The sequence below is a fragment of the Poeciliopsis prolifica genome, unplaced genomic scaffold (genome assembly GCF_027474105.1).
Source record: "Poeciliopsis prolifica strain line A6 unplaced genomic scaffold, Auburn_PproV2 SCAFFOLD056, whole genome shotgun sequence".
Lineage (NCBI taxonomy): Eukaryota > Metazoa > Chordata > Actinopteri > Cyprinodontiformes > Poeciliidae > Poeciliopsis > Poeciliopsis prolifica.
In genome coordinates this window covers 609,980-627,859 of record NW_026562431.1, presented here as the reverse complement: position 1 = coordinate 627,859, position 17,880 = coordinate 609,980, and the positions used below count along the sequence as shown (strand labels likewise).

At 42.3% G+C, this 17,880-nt stretch overlaps 1 protein-coding gene across 1 annotated transcript; it reads left to right on the top strand.

Annotated features, from left to right (window-relative positions):
• The first annotated feature begins 494 nt into the window (after window positions 1-494).
• Window positions 495-12,371, top strand: tnfaip6 (tumor necrosis factor, alpha-induced protein 6). Its single transcript, XM_055059927.1, has 6 exons — window positions 495-629; window positions 1,269-1,406; window positions 5,477-5,638; window positions 10,610-10,838; window positions 11,241-11,281; window positions 12,120-12,371. Exons 1-6 carry the CDS (start codon window positions 530-532, stop codon window positions 12,254-12,256), a joined length of 807 nt encoding a protein of 268 aa, XP_054915902.1. The 5' UTR covers window positions 495-529; the 3' UTR covers window positions 12,257-12,371.
• The last annotated feature ends 5,509 nt before the right edge of the window (window positions 12,372-17,880 follow it).

Below are 17,880 nucleotides of genomic sequence, written 5' to 3'. Positions count from 1 at the left end.
ATGTTTTCTCATGTAAAATCAGTCTGTTGCCTTATGTGGGCAGATGGTTGTTTAATTTTTTAAATAGTTCATGATATCCTGAAGACATAGTGTTTTGTCTATGTAAATATGTGGAAACATTTCATGGAAAAAAGGGTTCTCTACGCACATAATTTACAAACACAATGAGTTGAACTGCGATCGCACAGGTTCAGTTTGATTTGCAACAGCAGGAGTTATTTTTAATGTGCTACACTTCAGGACTTTGAGGATTACCTCGTGTAACCCGCTCACTGCACTTTCCCTAAAACAGAAGTAAAAGTGATAAATTTCATATAGGTAAATAAAAAATAAAAAATAAAAAAATAAATCAACAGCCAAACAGGGTAGCTATAAAGCATCCTGGCTGGGTTTAATATCTCACTGTGCTGGATATTTGCCACCTCCCCTGGGAGGCAGGAGTGTGTATAAAAGCAGCGGCTGCAGAGCAGCAGGGGACAGAACAGCAGAGAACATCTGCACAGAACAGCTGCACACCGTCACCCTCAGGATGCACGTCTGGGCTCAACTCTGGACTCTCGTCTTACTGCTGAAAGAGGCACAGTCGTGGGGCTTCAGAAATGGAATATTTCATAACTCAATATGGCTGGGTAAATATAACTATCACATTCTGACAATAACATCTAACATTTGTTTCACAGAGAAGCCTGGAAATGATTCAACTTCAGTGATGAGGTAGAGAATTGAATTAAACCGATCAGACATATCTCACCATCAGTGATATAGCTCTTAAACATTGAATTGCTCTTTTTTTTTACAGTTATTCTCATCTTTTTGTTGAAATGTTCTGCTTTTGTGAACACAACCACAGCTATTCTCATTTAAAGGCTCATTGTGAGGCTTTAATGAAGCATGAAGGAGTCCAGCAGTTTGTGCCAATCAGTGTGTTAAATTCTGGCTGTGCTGCATGAGGCCTGTAAATACATGGAAATGACTTCACCTCGTACCTCTCACAATCCTGAGCAAAGAAACTTCCCAGATGAAGCGTTCTTTCACAACTATTACATCAGTCAAAGTATTGTTGGTTTTTTTAAGGAAAAAAAATCTAAACACTGCTGAGTTTCCCACACACTTTACTTCATGAGATTGACTCTTTGGAAAATGAGCTCTTGTGTGTGTTTCATTGTACTAACTGGTTTGGCTCAGAGTCATAAACAGGTTTTTTTTGTTGTTTCTTTTAACATAATTAATGTAAATGCCCAGACAGAGGCTATGTTTCTCTTTGACAGAACAAGCAGCTGGGGTTTACCATCGGGAGTCACGCAAAGGGAGGTATCAGCTGACGTACAAAGAGGCCAAGGCTGTCTGCAAATACGAGGGAGGGACGTTGGCCACCTATGATCAACTGGAGGCAGCTCGACAAATAGGTCTGCAGCTTTTCACTCATAAGCACAACGCCGATTCACAGATCGGTGCCTGCATTTCAGTGCTTTTTAGAGCAAACCAGGCTCCTCTGCCGTAAAAACAACACTGATTCCCTCCGCGCCTGATTTTTCCTGGAGGTGTGTATTCTCTCCTTGCTCTTTAAAAGGCATCAGATGGAGGAACAGTAGTGACGCAAGACGACCCTTAACTGCTGGAATGCTTTTAGCTTGCAGGAGGAGGGTAAAGGTTAATGGGAAGCAGTGTCTTTCCAAGAGTGCGATAGAGTTCCTGGGCCCAGGCTGATATTAAAAGGTCTTAAACAAACTGTAAAAGCCTGTTAAGATGGTCTTAGGTTCACTCTAGAAATTGCTGGGTTAAACTTCTTACTATAAATATATGGGTCAAAGGTAGAGTAGTTTTAGCAAGAAATGCACCAGAAGTTTGTGGTTTATTCCTCTGACTCTTGCAGCTTCTGATTTTTATTTTCTAAACATAATATAGTTATGTGAATGCTGCAAGTGTCATGAAATGGTGGTGGTGAGGTGGTGAGGCAGACGCTGGAGACCCAGGTAGGTGTATGGTGAGAAATTTAATGAAAATAAGTCCACAAAAACACAGAGTCAATAAACACATAGTCCGCGGCCAGGCAGCACGGCTGAGCAGAAGCAGGGCTCACACCGGTAGCAACTGGTCTTAAGGGCGGCACAAAAAAAACAACGACAATCTGACAATACGACAAGGACCCGACGAGGAACAAAGGACACAGGAGGGACTAAATACACTGAGGGTAATCAGGGGAACAAGACACACCTGGGAACAATCAAGGGGAAGACAGGACAACGAGGAGAAACTCAGGACACAGAAACTCAGAATTAAACACAGAACCTGACAGTACCCCCCCCTTAAAGGGCGGCTACCAGACGCCCCCAAAACCAAAATCCAAAACTCAAAAACCAGGGTGGGCGGAGGGGCGACGGAAGGAGGGCCAGAGTCCAGAAAACAAAAAACTACCCACAAAAGGTGGGCGGAAACACAAGGAGGGGCCAAGAGTCCAAAACTAAACAGAAAGAGGGCAGAGGCGTCGAGGGGGGTCCGGGCGTCCTCGGCGCCCGCGGCAGACCCCACAGGGGAGGTCCGGAGGGCGTCCTCGGCGCCCGCGGCAGACCCCACGGCGAGGTCCAAAGGGCGTCCATGGTGCCGAGGAACACTAGGGGGCACTGGAGGAACACTAGGGGGCACTGGAGGAACACTAGGGGCACTGGAGGAACACTAGGGGACACTGGAGGAACACTAGGGGACACTGGAGGAACACTAGGGGACACTGGAGGAACACTAGGGGACACTGGAGGAGCACTAGGACACTGGAGGAGCACTAGGGGACACTGGAGGAACACTAGGGGGCACTGGAGGAACACTAGGGGACACTGGAGGGACACTAGGGGACACTGGAGGAGCACTAGGGGACACTGGAGGAGCACTAGGGGACACTGGAGGAGCACTAGGGGACACTGGAGGAGCACTAGGGGACACTGGAGGAGCACTAGGGATCTCGGAAGGAGCACTAGGGATCTCGGAAGGAGCACTAGGGATCTCGGAAGGAGCACTAGGGATCTCGGAAGGAGCACTAGGGATCTCGGAAGGAGCACTAGGGAAAGAGGCTGCCGGAGCAGCGGCACGAGGAGCAGAGTCCACGGAGGCCGGAGCGGAATCCGGCGGAGCAGGAGCCGGAGCGGAATCCGGCGGAGCAGGAGCAGGAGCCGGAGCGGAATCCGGCGGAGCAGGAGCAGGAGCCGGAGCGGAATCCGGCGGAGCAGGAGCAGGAGCCGGAGCGGAATCCGGCGGAGCAGGAGCAGGAGCCGGAGCGGAATCCGGCGGAGCAGGAGCAGGAGCCGGAGCGGAATCCGGCGGAGCAGGAGCAGGAGCCGGAGCGGAATCCGGCGGAGCAGGAGCAGGAGCCGGAGCGGAATCCGGCGGAGCAGGAGCCGGAGCCGGAGCGGAGTCCGGCCGAGCAGGAACGGCAGCCGGAGCGGGGTCCGGCCGAGCAGGAACGGCAGCCGGAGCGGGGTCCGGCCGAGCAGGAACGGCAGCCGGAGCGGGGTCCGGCGGAGCAGGAACGGCAGCCGGAGCGGGGTCCGGCGGAGCAGGAACGGCAGCCGGAGCGGGGTCCGGCGGAGCAGGAACGGCAGCCGGAGCGGGGTCCGGCGGAGCAGGAACGGCAGCCGGAGCGGGGTCCGGCGGAGCAGGAACGGCAGCCGAAGCGGGGTCCGGCGGAGCAGGAACGGCAGCCGGAGCGGGGTCCGGCGGAGCAGGAGCGACAGCCGGAGCGGGGTCCGGCGGAGCAGGAACGGCAGCCGGAGCGGGGTCCGGCGGAGCAGGAACGGCAGCCGGAGCGGGGTCCGGCGGAGCAGCACGAGGAACAGCAGCCGGCGGAGCGGCACGTGGAACAGCGGCTGGAGCTGGGGCTGGGCTGGCGGAGCGGATGTCTGGCCTGGGAGGCAGAGGTTTAGCATCCCACGCCGCGAAGGCTGTCTGGCGTATATCCTCTGCCTCCCGCTGCAGCTCCACCAGCGCGGGGTGCTGGAGACGTGGAACCCAGTAGTCCAACAGCAGTCCCAGGCGTATGGCGAACCCCAGTCGCCTCAACGCAAACGAGGACGTACTCCTTGAATCCTCATACTCGCGAATGGTTCGGAGCAGCTCCTCTAAACCCTCTGGGTCCATAATGCGGCCTCACCGTAATTCCTCCTGGTCGGGTCCTTCTGTCAGGAAGTGGTGGTGGTGAGGTGGTGAGGCAGACGCTGGAGACCCAGGTAGGTGTATGGTGAGAAATTTAATGAAAATAAGTCCACAAAAACACAGAGTCAATAAACAATAGTCCGCGGCCAGGCAGCACGGCTGAGCAGAAGCCAGGGCTCACACCGGTAGCAACTGGTCTTAAGGGCGGCACAAAAAAACAACGACAATCTGACAACAATACAACAAGGACCGACGGAACAAAGGACACAGGGACTAAATACACTGAGGGTAATCAGGAGAACAAGACACACCTGGGAACAATCAAGGGGAAGACAGGACAACGAGGAGAACTCAGGACACAGAAACTCAGAATTAAACACAGAACCTGACAGCAAGTCACTTGATGCTCTCATATTGATATCACATATGGATTCAGACATGATGAATTTAATCATCATGTCATCATGTGCACCATGTACCTCCATGGTGCACCTTCAATGGTGTGTGTATGTTGGGGCAAAGGTGTAAAACTCACACTGTTGAACAGTTGATTTATTTCTGGAACTTTTTGACCAAGTGAAACATTATATATAGTAAACCCAGATGAATATTTGTGTTGCTTCTGTTGATTATGTTGATTTTAAGCTTACATATGGGATTAATGAAAAGTTTGTATAATGCAGGCCACGAGGTTATTATTTTTAAAGGAAAACATTTAATCTGACTTGTATTCTAGTTGATTGAATATGACTTTATGTCAGATGGAATTGAACCTTCATCAGTGAGAATAAGAGTGTTGGCTCATTTGATCGAAGGTGATGCTGGAGTGTTACTTAAAGCTGCACATATTCCTATGATGAAACAAGAGCTCTGTGACTGTGTGATATTGGTAAGAGTTGTGGTATATAATAAATGTGTATTAGAGAAATGGAATATACAGAAGACAAAAAAGGTTTATTTTAGGTGTAGGATTGTTTTTCTTACAGCACAAAGGTCTGAGGTCCAAATCTTGGCTGTGACATGGAACCAGGTTAGCAAAAACCAGCAGTTTTTCAGAGCGCAGGGAAACTCCTAACCACTGACAAGCAGTTCAGGGTTTCCAAGGCAACCTCCCAAGGCAACCAGTTTTATAGCTGGTTACTGATTGTGATCTAAACCCCTGAGTCTCCATAAAGAAGAACAAATAAATCTGCATGTGCTTTCCAAATGACTTTCACAAACTATTCAAACCAGGCCTTGTTGCTGGAGATTCTGAAGGAAAGCTCTGGACAGTCAGCTCTGAGTGTGTGACCAGTGGTACTGCTGAACACAACATGGCGTTTCTTCTCACTTGCAGGTTTCCATGTGTGTGCCGCCGGCTGGTTTGACAGAGGACGTGTCGGCTATCCCATTGTCAAGGCCGGGGCCAACTGCGGCTTTGGAAGAGTTGGCATCGTTGACTATGGATACAGGCTGAACAAGAGTGAGAAATGGGATGTTTACTGCTACAACCCAAACTGTGAGTAAATGCTTTACTTCAATCATATTTTAACAATGCTGAAAGGAGCCTTTCTTTTTTCTTTTTTCTTAACCGTAGCTGTTTTCTTTTTACTAAGTGTATTTTTAGAACCCATTGTTAGGCTCAAAAAGGGATTTGAAATCCTTTGAAGCCAAACTTACTGTATTTGTAAATGTGATGCTGAAGTTTGAAACAACACACACATCTCAATGGCTTTCAAAGTTATGCATTTTAAAACAGCATTTAAAAAGAGATGTTGTAAAGAATCAAAATGACTGAAACAAAGTCAATCTGGAAACAGAAATCTTTCTAAACTTCTACCAGGAATGTACCCATATGAAGATTTGGATAAATATCGAAATGTAGATTTTAATACTACTGTTATAGCCGATGACCAATATTCATATCTATTGTATCATCTATAATTTCATCCAGTTATGACACGGTGTAAAAGTGACCACACCACCTTCAATTGATTCTCCGCTTTAGTCAGAGACCCATAATCCTTTGCTGCATCACTGTCACATAACTGAGCACCACATGCCTCCCTGAGCTCCCTCCCCTGTATTTTTAACTCCATCCTCCTTCATATTACCTAGCTTCATTGTCAGTACTAAAGAAAACCCTCTCCACATCATGTACACTGCCTCACTGAGTTTAAGATGAAGTGAAGACTTTTCTCCCTACATTAGAGCTAAAGTCAAATAGCTTGAGCTGTTTTACAAAAAAGGTCAAATTATTTAGTCCCAAATGTGTGAAGCTGTAGGAAACATAAACCCAAAACATCTGCAGGTGTAATTGCTATGAAATGTGCATCTACAAAATCCTGATTCAGCATGGCTGATGATTGCAACATAAACTTTCAGACTTTGTAAAGGGAAAAAAACTATTATTTCCTCAAGCTTCATCATTATGGCGTAGACTGTGAAGAGATGGGTGGATCCATCAGGACAAGCTGAGCACCACACGATGGTTTCATAAGGTCAACAGCCCAATTGTGTTGTTGCTGCACTGCAGGAATAAATAAATGTTATTCTGATGAGCTGCTCATTAGAACAACATCTTAATAACCTAATGCTCAAATGTTCCAGGAAGGCACCCTGCATGCTGAGGCCGTAAACATCTAGCTTGAGGAAAAAGAAACATTGTGTCTCTCTTTCACATGAAACTAATTTTGACTTCAACATACGGATTGCATTTTAGGATGTAACTTTTATCAAAAAAATTTTTTTATTTTTTTTCTTTACATATTTTTCAAAACAGTCACTATGGTGTGACATTATAATATGAGACATATCGTCTGTGAAAACATCAATCTCCTCCACCTCAACCCTGAGCTGCTCTTGGTGTCCACAGATCCAAACCAGAAACAACAAATCAGAGCCAGGAGGAGGGGCTTAGCACTTTCAATCATGCTCATGTACATGCTATTTTGCGGAAAACCATAAGTCAACATTAATTTTAAAGCAGTGCCATAAATTCTTAATTGTATTTTAGTTGAATGATATGTCTTAAAAAATATATTTTTGTTTGGGTTAAAACTGAATTTAACTATTCAATTGAAAAGTAAACTCAGTGTGGTAATGGCAGAGAAGCAGCTTACTGTTCCAGTAAACCTGGTGGCTATGCTAACTAACACGAGGATTCGTGGCAGTCTCTGTAAGCTGCAGGGTATCAGAGAGCAAGGGTGTGAACAGCATGTACACAAGCATGATTGACAGTGTTCCTCCTGGCTCTGATTGGTTGTTTCTGAAAGGGCAGTGTGTTTCTGCGGTTTGTGCTTGGAGATACCAGAGGAACTTGATTTTGATCCTGATCTATTCGTCTGATACTGTCACAATATAATGACAGTTTTATGTAAAAATCTTTTTTTTTTCATATAAAAGTTACATACTGCATGTTTAAAGATGAATGGGGGAGATTTCTTTATGTTAATGCTTTTACTAGCTGAGCAACTTCAGAGTCACAGTGATGGAAATTCCTACGTCATAAACAGAGTCATCACAGGAAGTTGTCATCACTCTAGACGCAAGTCAGACGTAAAAGAGGTGATAAAGACAACATGAAGAAGAATATCCTGACTCAAAACCACAAACTGACTCGCACCAATGAGTTATGGTGGTTCAGACCAAGATTAAACCAGCAAGGAGGAAAAATGCAGCTAGAAAAGATGCCAGAGCGGCAGCTGAGCAAGTCCTGACTGGAAGTCACACATAATCATTTTTAAAGTCTCCACACCCACAAACAGGACGCAAGCCAAACCATCAGCGCTTACAGAAGCTTGTATTCACCCAGTCAGATTCAATAAGCCCTTGCAGCAAATTCTCAGAATGCTAGTTCATGTTTATATTCACAAAAATTTATATAAAAAACTTTTCATGGACCGATCACTGACAATGTCCCCATCAATCCCCTGACACCATGAAACAAACCTGAAACCAGAGATCTTACCAACATGGCCGACAGCAAAAAATCACTTTTTCTTTGGTTTGCAATAATCACTGCTGATGATGTGCATCAGAGCTGGCTCTTTTTCAAACTAGTTGGGCTCTATCTGTACTTACTGAACATGGACATTTCTGGAAGTTTCCACAGTGATTGATGACACTTGGACGATGAGCTAGGAAACAATGGCAGACTCCAGAGAGATATAATCATTAATACATCTACGTGTAATTAATGAAACAATATAAAAGTACATGCAAAGCAGTAAAAAAAAAAAAAGAAATAAATAAAAACAACTTTAATCAGAATGAATTTACCTTTGAGAGCCCACAGTGAATAATTTCTGGTGTGGTTATATTTAATGGTGCAAAAAATTATTTAGGATTCTACCAAAGCACCTCATGTACAATTTATTTTCTCATCTGTTACATTTTGATTTCCTTTCTTTATTCTATATTACAAATAGCACTTAAAAATGCTTTTAATGAACACAACACTTGCACATCTATATTTTGACATTCAAAATTAGATTTACAGAATCATTATGTTCAGCGAGAACATTCAGATTTTGCAACTTTCCAATAAATGTTAATTTTACTTCAGATGATTCTTTTTGTGAATTTCACTCACATAAACACATTTCTCGAAATAAATGTAAAACTGTATTAGGGATAAAATAGTTAGTTATTTTAACATTTTTTAAAATGTTTTTTATGTTTGTGCAGAACATAAAAAAACTTTTCTTGGCAAGTCTTTCCATAACCAGCTTTCATGTAGTAGACATGTCTTCCCATCCTGCTCAGAATAATGGCTGTTGATGAAACTAAATGGATTTCTGTGTCATGTGATATTTACAGTTCACATAAAACAGATAACCACAAATTACTAATGAAATGTTCTTAGAAATTCCTAAATATAGAAAGAAAAGTCTACATTGAAAATAGTGGCTATATATACTATATATATATATATATATATATATATATATATATATATATATAGTTAAAAAAGGGGGAAACATGTAGCTTTTACTCACATTTTTACTCTTTACCTGCTGAATGAAGGCTCTGCTTGGACATCACTGCTGCTCAGGTCTTGAGCTTTTCTGTGTTGCTCTGATCTTTTTCTACATTTTGCTGAAAGCTTTCAAATTTAAAAAAAAAGTCACTAAAATGTTCTTTGAACTTGCAATCTAATTATAGATTTAAGCTTTTGTTGCCTTTCAGAAACAAAAGCTTCTGTCAGCTCCTTCTGCCTCTGGGCTGTTTAGAGCTTTTTTAAAAATCACTTTTAAAGGTAAAGAAGTTTGAAAAATGAGCAAAAATACTGTTATTTAATCAAGACTGAAGAAAAATGCATCAAAAATATGATATGAGACTTTTGTTTTTATTTCCCAAATCTTGCCGATTTGGAATAATTTCCTAAAGAGGCCTGGCTTTTTAAGGCTATTGAAAACGTGGAAATGACATCATGTCTCAATAAAACTGAGTGAAAAATAAATAACTGAATAAAACTTTCTTGACCCTGGAACTGCATTCATTTTGCTTAGTTGAAGGCGCTCTCTAGTGGTGAAACTCATCTATTGCAGCTCTGATTCTCACCTGAAATGAGAATCGATCTCAGACTGTCACAGACAGTCTGGGCTTTCTCTCATTCACTTGGATTCATCCAGTAGAACTTCAACCAGGTGAACAGACAAAGTTGTGAACAATGATGTCAATTTTCTGCTCTGTTTTAGAATTGTAGTCTGCCTGTCATTTTAGCAAAGGCAGCAACAAAAGTGAAAAAAAGCCTGGTATGTGTTGACCATTCTTCCATATGTTGAATCAATGTCTCTCTTTGCAATGGAGAATGGTTGTTCACAGCGCAGGTAATATCTGGTAACCTTAATACATAGCGTCTAAGTCAGGGGTCACCAACCTTTTGAGACTGGGAGCAACTTCACGGGTACAGAGCAACACGAAGGGCACTTGTTTGATGCAGTTTGATTCCCTTTTGGAGTTTTTTTTGTGATTCTGAACTGGCCACAAGTGACTGAAATAAACCAAAGCAAACTGATGGATTGTTGCAGTAACACCTGCAGCTGTACAACACTGAGTACCTTGAAATTTTCCTTTAAATAAAAAAGAAAAGAAGAGCTATATTGCTCCCTAATGATAATGCTATTTTTAGAAGTGGCTCCGCGGGCGCCTAAAAAGGTCCCTGCGGGCGACCGGGTGCCCGCGGGCACCAGGTTGGTGACCCCTGGTCTAAGTGGTGCATTACATACATCAAGGGCAAACATTAGCAATTGTTAGATAAAATTTAAAACTTTTACCTGGAGTCCACTCCTCCAGGAAGCAATCGTTTCTCAGTAACCGAGAATATTTCTCTATATTCCAAGGAAACAGTCCAAACACAAGTGTGTACAAGTTTATCACAGGCAAAGTGATAAACTTTCTCAGAAAAAAACTACACAACGAAAGATCCTTCCTATTTGCAGCAAAACTACAAGTAGTTTCATCATGTCTCCCATGTTCCTGACAGCCAAAGAGTGTGGCGGCGTTCTGACTGAGCAGCAGAAGGTCATTCAGTCGCCTGGTTTCCCTGATGAATACCAGGACGAGCTGATCTGCTACTGGCACATCCGAGTGCGCCTGGGTCAGAAGATTCGCCTCCACTTCCTGGAGCTGGACGTGGAAGAAGACACCTCCTGCCTGGCAGATTACCTGGAGGTGTACGACAGCTACGATGATGTGTCCGGCTTCGCTGGGAGGCGAGTGTCAGTCCGAGCAGAACATCAGCAGTTTATGAGTCAATCTGTGCAGAAAAGGGAAAAAAATCATACTGCAAAAAACAAGTATTTTTGATCTAAAGTGCAAAGATCTCAGTTGAAATAAGACAAAACTAACTTAAAAATAACTTTTCAGCAAGATATGGGAGATTATTTTAAGTCAATAATATTCATTCAAAGTACTAGTTCCACTGGAAATTTTTTTCACTTCTAACAAGGAAAAATGTCTTGTTACAAGTGAAAGGATCTGCCAGTGAAAGGTAGTTTTAATGAACACAAATGCTGGCCACAAAATTCAGACATCACATAAAAAAATGATAAATTCTTGTCCTACAGTGGCATTTCTGTCTTTACTTTTATAATTTTTCTTTTACCTTTCTCCAGATTCTGTGGTGACAATTTACCGGATGACATCATCAGCACAGGTGAGCCACCATCATTTATACATGACAGAAAACAGTTTAAACTCTGGTTAAACTGAAGTATTTGTGTGACTGCTGATTCATTTCCATCATATATACATATGATGGACACGTATAAATATATATACATGTATAAATTGAATGATTGATGACCTAACAGTATTTGAATGTAGTCTTTCTATTTGATTAAAATGTTGCGTGGAAGTTAGAACTCAACACACATTTGTCTGTTTATTTAAAGATATTACAATTGTAATATTTTTTATAAAACCTTTTTTTTTATTTTCCTGATATGGCTTAAGTTAGTACTGTTTCATGCACCACACTGGATTGTCAGTGTTGCAGGTTTGCTCTTTGCTCTAGGGCTCCCTCTAGAATTGTAGAAACAGGAAACAAGCAAACAAAAATGACCAAGCTTCCTTTGACATGAAAATCTCGTTGACAGCAAAATAGGACCATTATATTTACAAAAAATGACAAGGTAAATTTCTGCCAAAAACCTCAGAAATTTTCTAGAGTTATAAAAGTCTATATTGTTCTGAATGTTTTAGATTAATATCAGAAGCTTTTTAGAAAAACCTTGATTTCCAAGTTATTTTCTAGAAAATTTCTGAGAGTAATCTCAAAATTTGAGTTTTTTTCTAGCAAATCTTTGACTTTTCAAACAGAAATTTTCCACGGACAAGATGGCCGCCATTGTATCACAGGAGAAAATATAGATAAACAATCATTTCAGGTCCCCCAACGCAAATTAGAAACAAGTTCCATTTCATTGTTAAGTGTAGCTTTCACTGACAGAAGTTCCAAAGCATTGATCAGACCGGTTTCTGCTGTGTTTCAGGAAACGTGATGACCCTGAAGTTCCTCTCTGATGCCTCAGTAACAGCCGGTGGATTCCAGTTACAATATGTTGCTTTTGATCCATCGTCCGGCCAACAGAACCATACCTACAACTTTCCTGCTGCTCCTCTTCACTGATGTCTCTCTGTTGCTATATTTATACTGATGGTTGCCTCCTCTGATGGAATGAAGAAGAAGTCTTATTGGTTTCCTAAATTAACAATACTATGAAATAAACGTCCTTTGTTTATTATTATTGCTACTACTATTTTCCACTTGCAGTACTCAAGACATACAAAAGATTGTATCTAAAAGAAGTCCAAAATGGTCAGCTAACTAAAGATGATTTATATCAAAAAGACCAAGTGACTCTATCAGAATACAGAAACATCATACCAAAAATACTGCAGAAAGATGTGAAACAAATTAAAGATGTACTTTAGTTGTTGCTAAATACTGGGTTGGTTTAGTACTTTAGGATTAGCTCCTGCTAAAATACAGTGTTGGTGTAATGTCTTATTCAGTTACTGAACTGGACATTAGCTGAAGCGTCAACAGTGGGCCATTAAATACATGAAGACAGTTTTTCAAAGGTTTGATTTACGAAATAAAGTGACTCAAGACGGAGCAGCTGGATGGTCTCATGGGTGGATCAGTAACCAGTGGATCAGTAACCAGTACAGAGCTTCAAGTTGGAACGCCAGCAAGGTGGGGTGGTGTGAGGATGATTAGCTAATATAATGTAGCCAATCCACAAGGCTACAATGATAGCTCTATCTCCAGTTCTCCAGCAGAGATCATGCTTTACCAATTATTTGTTAAAAGGGCGCTATTATGTATTTCCCATGCTCATAGTTCCTTTATATATTAGAATTAAGTAAATGTTAAATCAGCTGTACTTGTTTAGAACTTTATCAGGTTCAGAGGTCTCCAAGTTATTCCCATTCCCACACCGATGGTGGCAAGCTGCTGGTTTATAGCCACAGCTGCCCTGGGGCAGTCTCACCTTAAAGTGCATCATGTTTTCCTTACAGTAAATGTTTTTTATTTACAGTATCAACCTGGCAGAAACCACAAGTACAGTAAAGAGCAGCAACAATATTAGTTTCCCAGTGAACAATCACATACATTAGTGACCCTACTTATGCCTTAAGTGCCCACCACAGCCACTAGGGGACAGCAGATGACTTAAAATTATTGCCAGAAGTGGCCACCCCGAATGTTAGAGCATCTTTCAAAGTTACTGAAACACACATACCATAACATAGTACGTCTTTATATCTTCACAGAAAATTTGCATTAACTTTCAGTCATCTTTTTAGCCTGACCCTGACACTTACCTTGAAGCTTACCAGGACACGCCTAACCCTAAACTCAATTCAAACTTTAGTGCTAAACCTAACCCCTGACCCAAAACCGCTCTACTTCTCATAGGGTTGAGGGTTTGGGACCCAAAATGCACAGTTGGTCCCCACAACACATGTGTTAGGAAAAAGGTCCTCCTTTCATTGTATCAAATACAAGGACATGCACACAAATTAATTGAATCAGCATAAATGAAAACCAGTGGGACCTATCGCCTTTACATTACACTGTCCTGTCTGCAACAAGCAGCTGGCAGACTGAGCTTTTGAAGAGGTTCCCACTGACCAATCAGAGCTCACTTCTCTTCCATCCCCCACAGCAGTGCTGCTGCTGGCCCAGTTCAAACAGCACAGCTTCCTGGTGGCTTAAATAAACACAGGGCCTGCGAGGAACCGTGTGGTTCGGGTGGGACCGAGCCCACACGGATCAGGTGGACAGTAACGTTACTGTTCCTCCACAGATGCTGAAAGCAGCTTAGAGTGCTGCTTTAAACAATTCACTGAGCTTTGTATTGGTTCTGACCTGAACTGCAAAAATTATCACTTCAGTTAGCATTCTTATTACTTTATATTAATTGTTTTTTTTTTTTTTAAAGAAGAATGCTGTGTATTTCTCTGTAATAATTGTGGAGAACTTGTGTTTACCTCCTCATTTCCAATGAACAGAGAAAAACCCCGTTAGGTTTACTAAGATGGAGCATTGTTTCTTTTGTTAAATTTGAACACCAAGCTGCTTTCTTTGCACTTTCTTGTCTCACTGGTGACTCTTCTATATGCCAGCTTGTTTAAGGTAAAAATCAATTGAATCTAATTAGCTAGTAAGACAGACCTGGAACAGAAATTTTATGATAAACATGTTTGGACAAAGTGACCAGCAGCTTGTCTAAGTGTGAAGCAAAGACAAAGATTCAGCCCAATCATCTCAGGCTGACTATGAAGCACGGAGGTGAAAGGCTAATGATTTGGGCTACATCGCCTGGGCAGTTTGGTGACTTACTCACTAATTTGAGACTGAGACCAGAAGAAGAAGAAGAGAGCTTTAGTTTTGGTGAAAACAGTGAGCATTAGCTTCTTTGTCGCAGGTCCTGAAATTTTAGACAGTTGACCTCAGTCACTATATGGTTAACCATAAAGACTGAAAGGTCAAGGTTACGTAGCTGTAAGATCATTCCAAATCATCATCTTTCCACTGCCATGACTGACAGTAACAGGTGACTTGCAGTTTGCAGCACAGCTAATAGTTCAGAATTTTTCATTAGAAGTATTACAAATTAAAAAAATAATATCTCAAGTGTGCTTCATTTCATTAAAGTTGACATTTTTACTGACTTATTTCTCTGTTTGCTATTATGTAAAACTTTAGTATTCCAAGTGGGCGTTTTTACTCTTTCTCCTCCTCCCTCGTCTCGGCAGGGTGAGAGATGCAGTGAGGAGAAAACAGGCCGAGGGAAGTTTTCCAATAAAACAAAAGGAACTGAAAAATAAAAATATATACTTTAGCAAGTAAGACAGGAAACCGGGAGTTTGATGTCAGCTGGCAGAACATTGCAATAACTCTCACAGAGGAGGATGGAAACAAGAAGACCCAGTAGAGTGTGTGTGTTGTTTCTAGCTCCCTCTGTAGAAAGTACACAGGTCATCCTGATAAAGGAAAAGGCAGTAATAACTCAAAGTAGTTTACAGTAAATTAATTTTGTTTCATTAATAAAAGGCTCCAGGAACTATTGATGTCTGTGACCTAGTTAAATCATGCCTCACACTGCATCAGCTCACCTGCAGTATTTAAAAGAGTTTGTGTTTGAGCTCATGATCAAAATGGGAACTAAAGAGGGAATTGATTTCAATTGAAAAAGCTTTGAGAAAAATGAAATGCATTAAGATTAATAATAATAAGCTCCTACATGTGCCACATTGTTAGCAGCATGTCTAGTCAGTGTTGTGTTCTTCCCCTAAGCTCTGCGCTGACAGATCATTAAAAACATTGATGGTGTTAATGAGGTCAGATTCTGCTCTGTGCTGCAGTTGTTGGCTTCCAACAAATTTCCCACTGCCAAACCGCTTTCTGCCTCGGTCGACTCTTTCTGAACTGTCTGTCACTCCTCCTCCTGCACTTCCTCTTCAGCACAGCGCTGTCTAGATGGACGATTAAAGCCGTCCTCCTCTGGTACCAAGTCTCTTTAAACCAAGAGGGCAGTGTGCAGGGCTTCAAATTCAGCCTCTTATTTCAATCTAGTGAAAATTCTTTTTGACTAATTCTGCCAGGGGTGGAAATAATTTTGGACTTAACTGAATGAATTAAGATCTTTCACATTTTATCACATTACAACCTGAAACCCAAGTGTATTTTAATAGAGCTGCACAAATATGAAGTGTGAGGAGAATGAAGCTCATGTCTCTAACATGTGAACTGGACGACGAACAAGTGTTTGAACTGAGCCATTTATTGTTACATCAAGATAGAGTGTGGACATGTCTTCAAAGACCCTGCAGGAAGAACATTTCTTTTCCAGGAGACAAACATAATAAAAACACACAGCCATCCATTTGGCACTCTCAAGAAATATTTACAAGCATCCTCCCACACAACAGCTATGTTTCCATTGAACGCATAATTGTGCAAATTGGAATTATGAAAATGTTAGGCCAAATTGGCCCACAGTCCGTCTTCAACACAAGGGGGAGCAAACAACTCGAAAAACCCAAACAGCGGAGCAGTCAGGTGCAAGGTATTTTAATCAAAAGAGTCACAAGTAGTGGCACAATAAAAACTGTTCTTTATAAAATCCAATGTTCCATAAAAAAAAAAGGTCACCCGTTGAAGGCCACAGGTTGGGCTCCGCTTATTTTCTTGTTCGTGGCGGTGATCTATGTGTAGTGCGCACTACAGCCGGCCGCACAGCGCTCCACCACCGCTCCACTCCTCGGCGTGCCACGCCCCCTTACGTTTCGGTCCAACTAGAAGGAAAGAACAGGAAAGCGCCAGCATCCCCGCACCAGAACTCCGTCGGAAGACGTGCTTTTTGCCAGCTCTCTGCAGGATCAGCTCGACCAGAAAGAAACTTTACAGGCGCGGGCAGAGGTTACCCTCTGCCCTGATTCTCTGTACTGGGCCGTCTGTCCAACTCTCGATCGCTTGTGCCGGATGAGCGGGCTCCGTCTGCTCCCCGCAGCGTGTCAGTTCCCGTGGCTGCAGAACCAGTTCTCTCTTCTTCCCAGCCAAGCTCCTTTTATTTTGGCTCTAATCAGCCTCTGCTGACACCTGTCTGGGTGGCCAATTAGTGCGCCCCGCCTCCCGAGACAACCACCTTCAGTCCAGGGTGTTTGGATTGTCAAAAGGGGAAAAGGAAAAAGAAAAGCAACAACCCCAAAACATTCTACATGCAAAGCAAACAAAAAAACATAATAATCAACCATAAAGAAAACAATCATTTCCCCTGTTCAACAAAAATACATTTGCTTAATTCAGAATTAAAAAAAGAGCTATGATGAGGTTGTTTTTGGGCCATATAGATGTATTTTGAAATCTGCAATGGGAACACTTTTTTATTTGGCACAAGTCACTTGATCAACAGCGGGATGTTACTACTGGCAGACACGTCAAAGAAGATGACAGGAAGTGGCAGGAAGATGATGGTGCTGGAAGTTTTGTAATGACTTTTCACGTGTTTCAGCATTAGCATATTATCGAAAATGCAAACACAGCTAACGACAACCAGCTAACTATACAAGTTCACCAACAACACCACATTCTTTATCATGCAAAAGGCAGGTGATATGTCATCTCTTTACTGGAAATAGTAAAGAGATAAAGTTTGGTATTCATATAAGAGATGATAGGACAGACATAGACAACATAACATTGAACATTGAGTCATCTCTGCATTCAGGACTGCAAACAAAGCTCATCTTCCCTAAAAAATCATGAATAAAATCTGGATCTATTCAACCAATTAACTACATAGCAATCTTTTTCTACCCAAAAAGTACAACTCAACAACTCTCAACAGGTTTAAACAGCAAATCAGTGACAGCCTCTAGCTGCATTTCTAATAACCAGGAAATTGCACTAATTGAAATTACAAAAATAAATTGGCTTAATGGAAACAAGGACATTTCTGGAAAAAAAAAACCTCATGTGTTTTGAGTCAGATGAGTTTGTTTTGTTTTTGCTGTGGTCATGTGATCAACAATCGCATGCAACTACTGGCGAAAACGACAAACAGGAAGTGGTAGGAGGATGACAGTTTCTTGGGCAATGTGCAGCTGGCTCCTCCTGAGCTCTCACAGCATCACAGTTCATAAAATGTTGTGTCGTTCTATTGTGTTGAATCCATAACTTTTCTTTAAAATGGCCGACTACAATTTCCCCAACGAGACATGCATAGCCACTCCCTAGTA

Coding starts and splice junctions, on each gene's coding strand:
- tnfaip6 (XM_055059927.1), top strand. CDS start 530: ATGCACGTCTGGGCTCAACTCTGGACTCTCGTCTTACTGCTGAAAGAG. Junction 630..1,268: donor TCATAACTCAATATGGCTGG/GTAAATATAACT, acceptor TCTCTTTGACAG/AACAAGCAGCTGGGGTTTAC. Junction 10,839..11,240: donor GTGTCCGGCTTCGCTGGGAG/GCGAGTGTCAGT, acceptor ACCTTTCTCCAG/ATTCTGTGGTGACAATTTAC.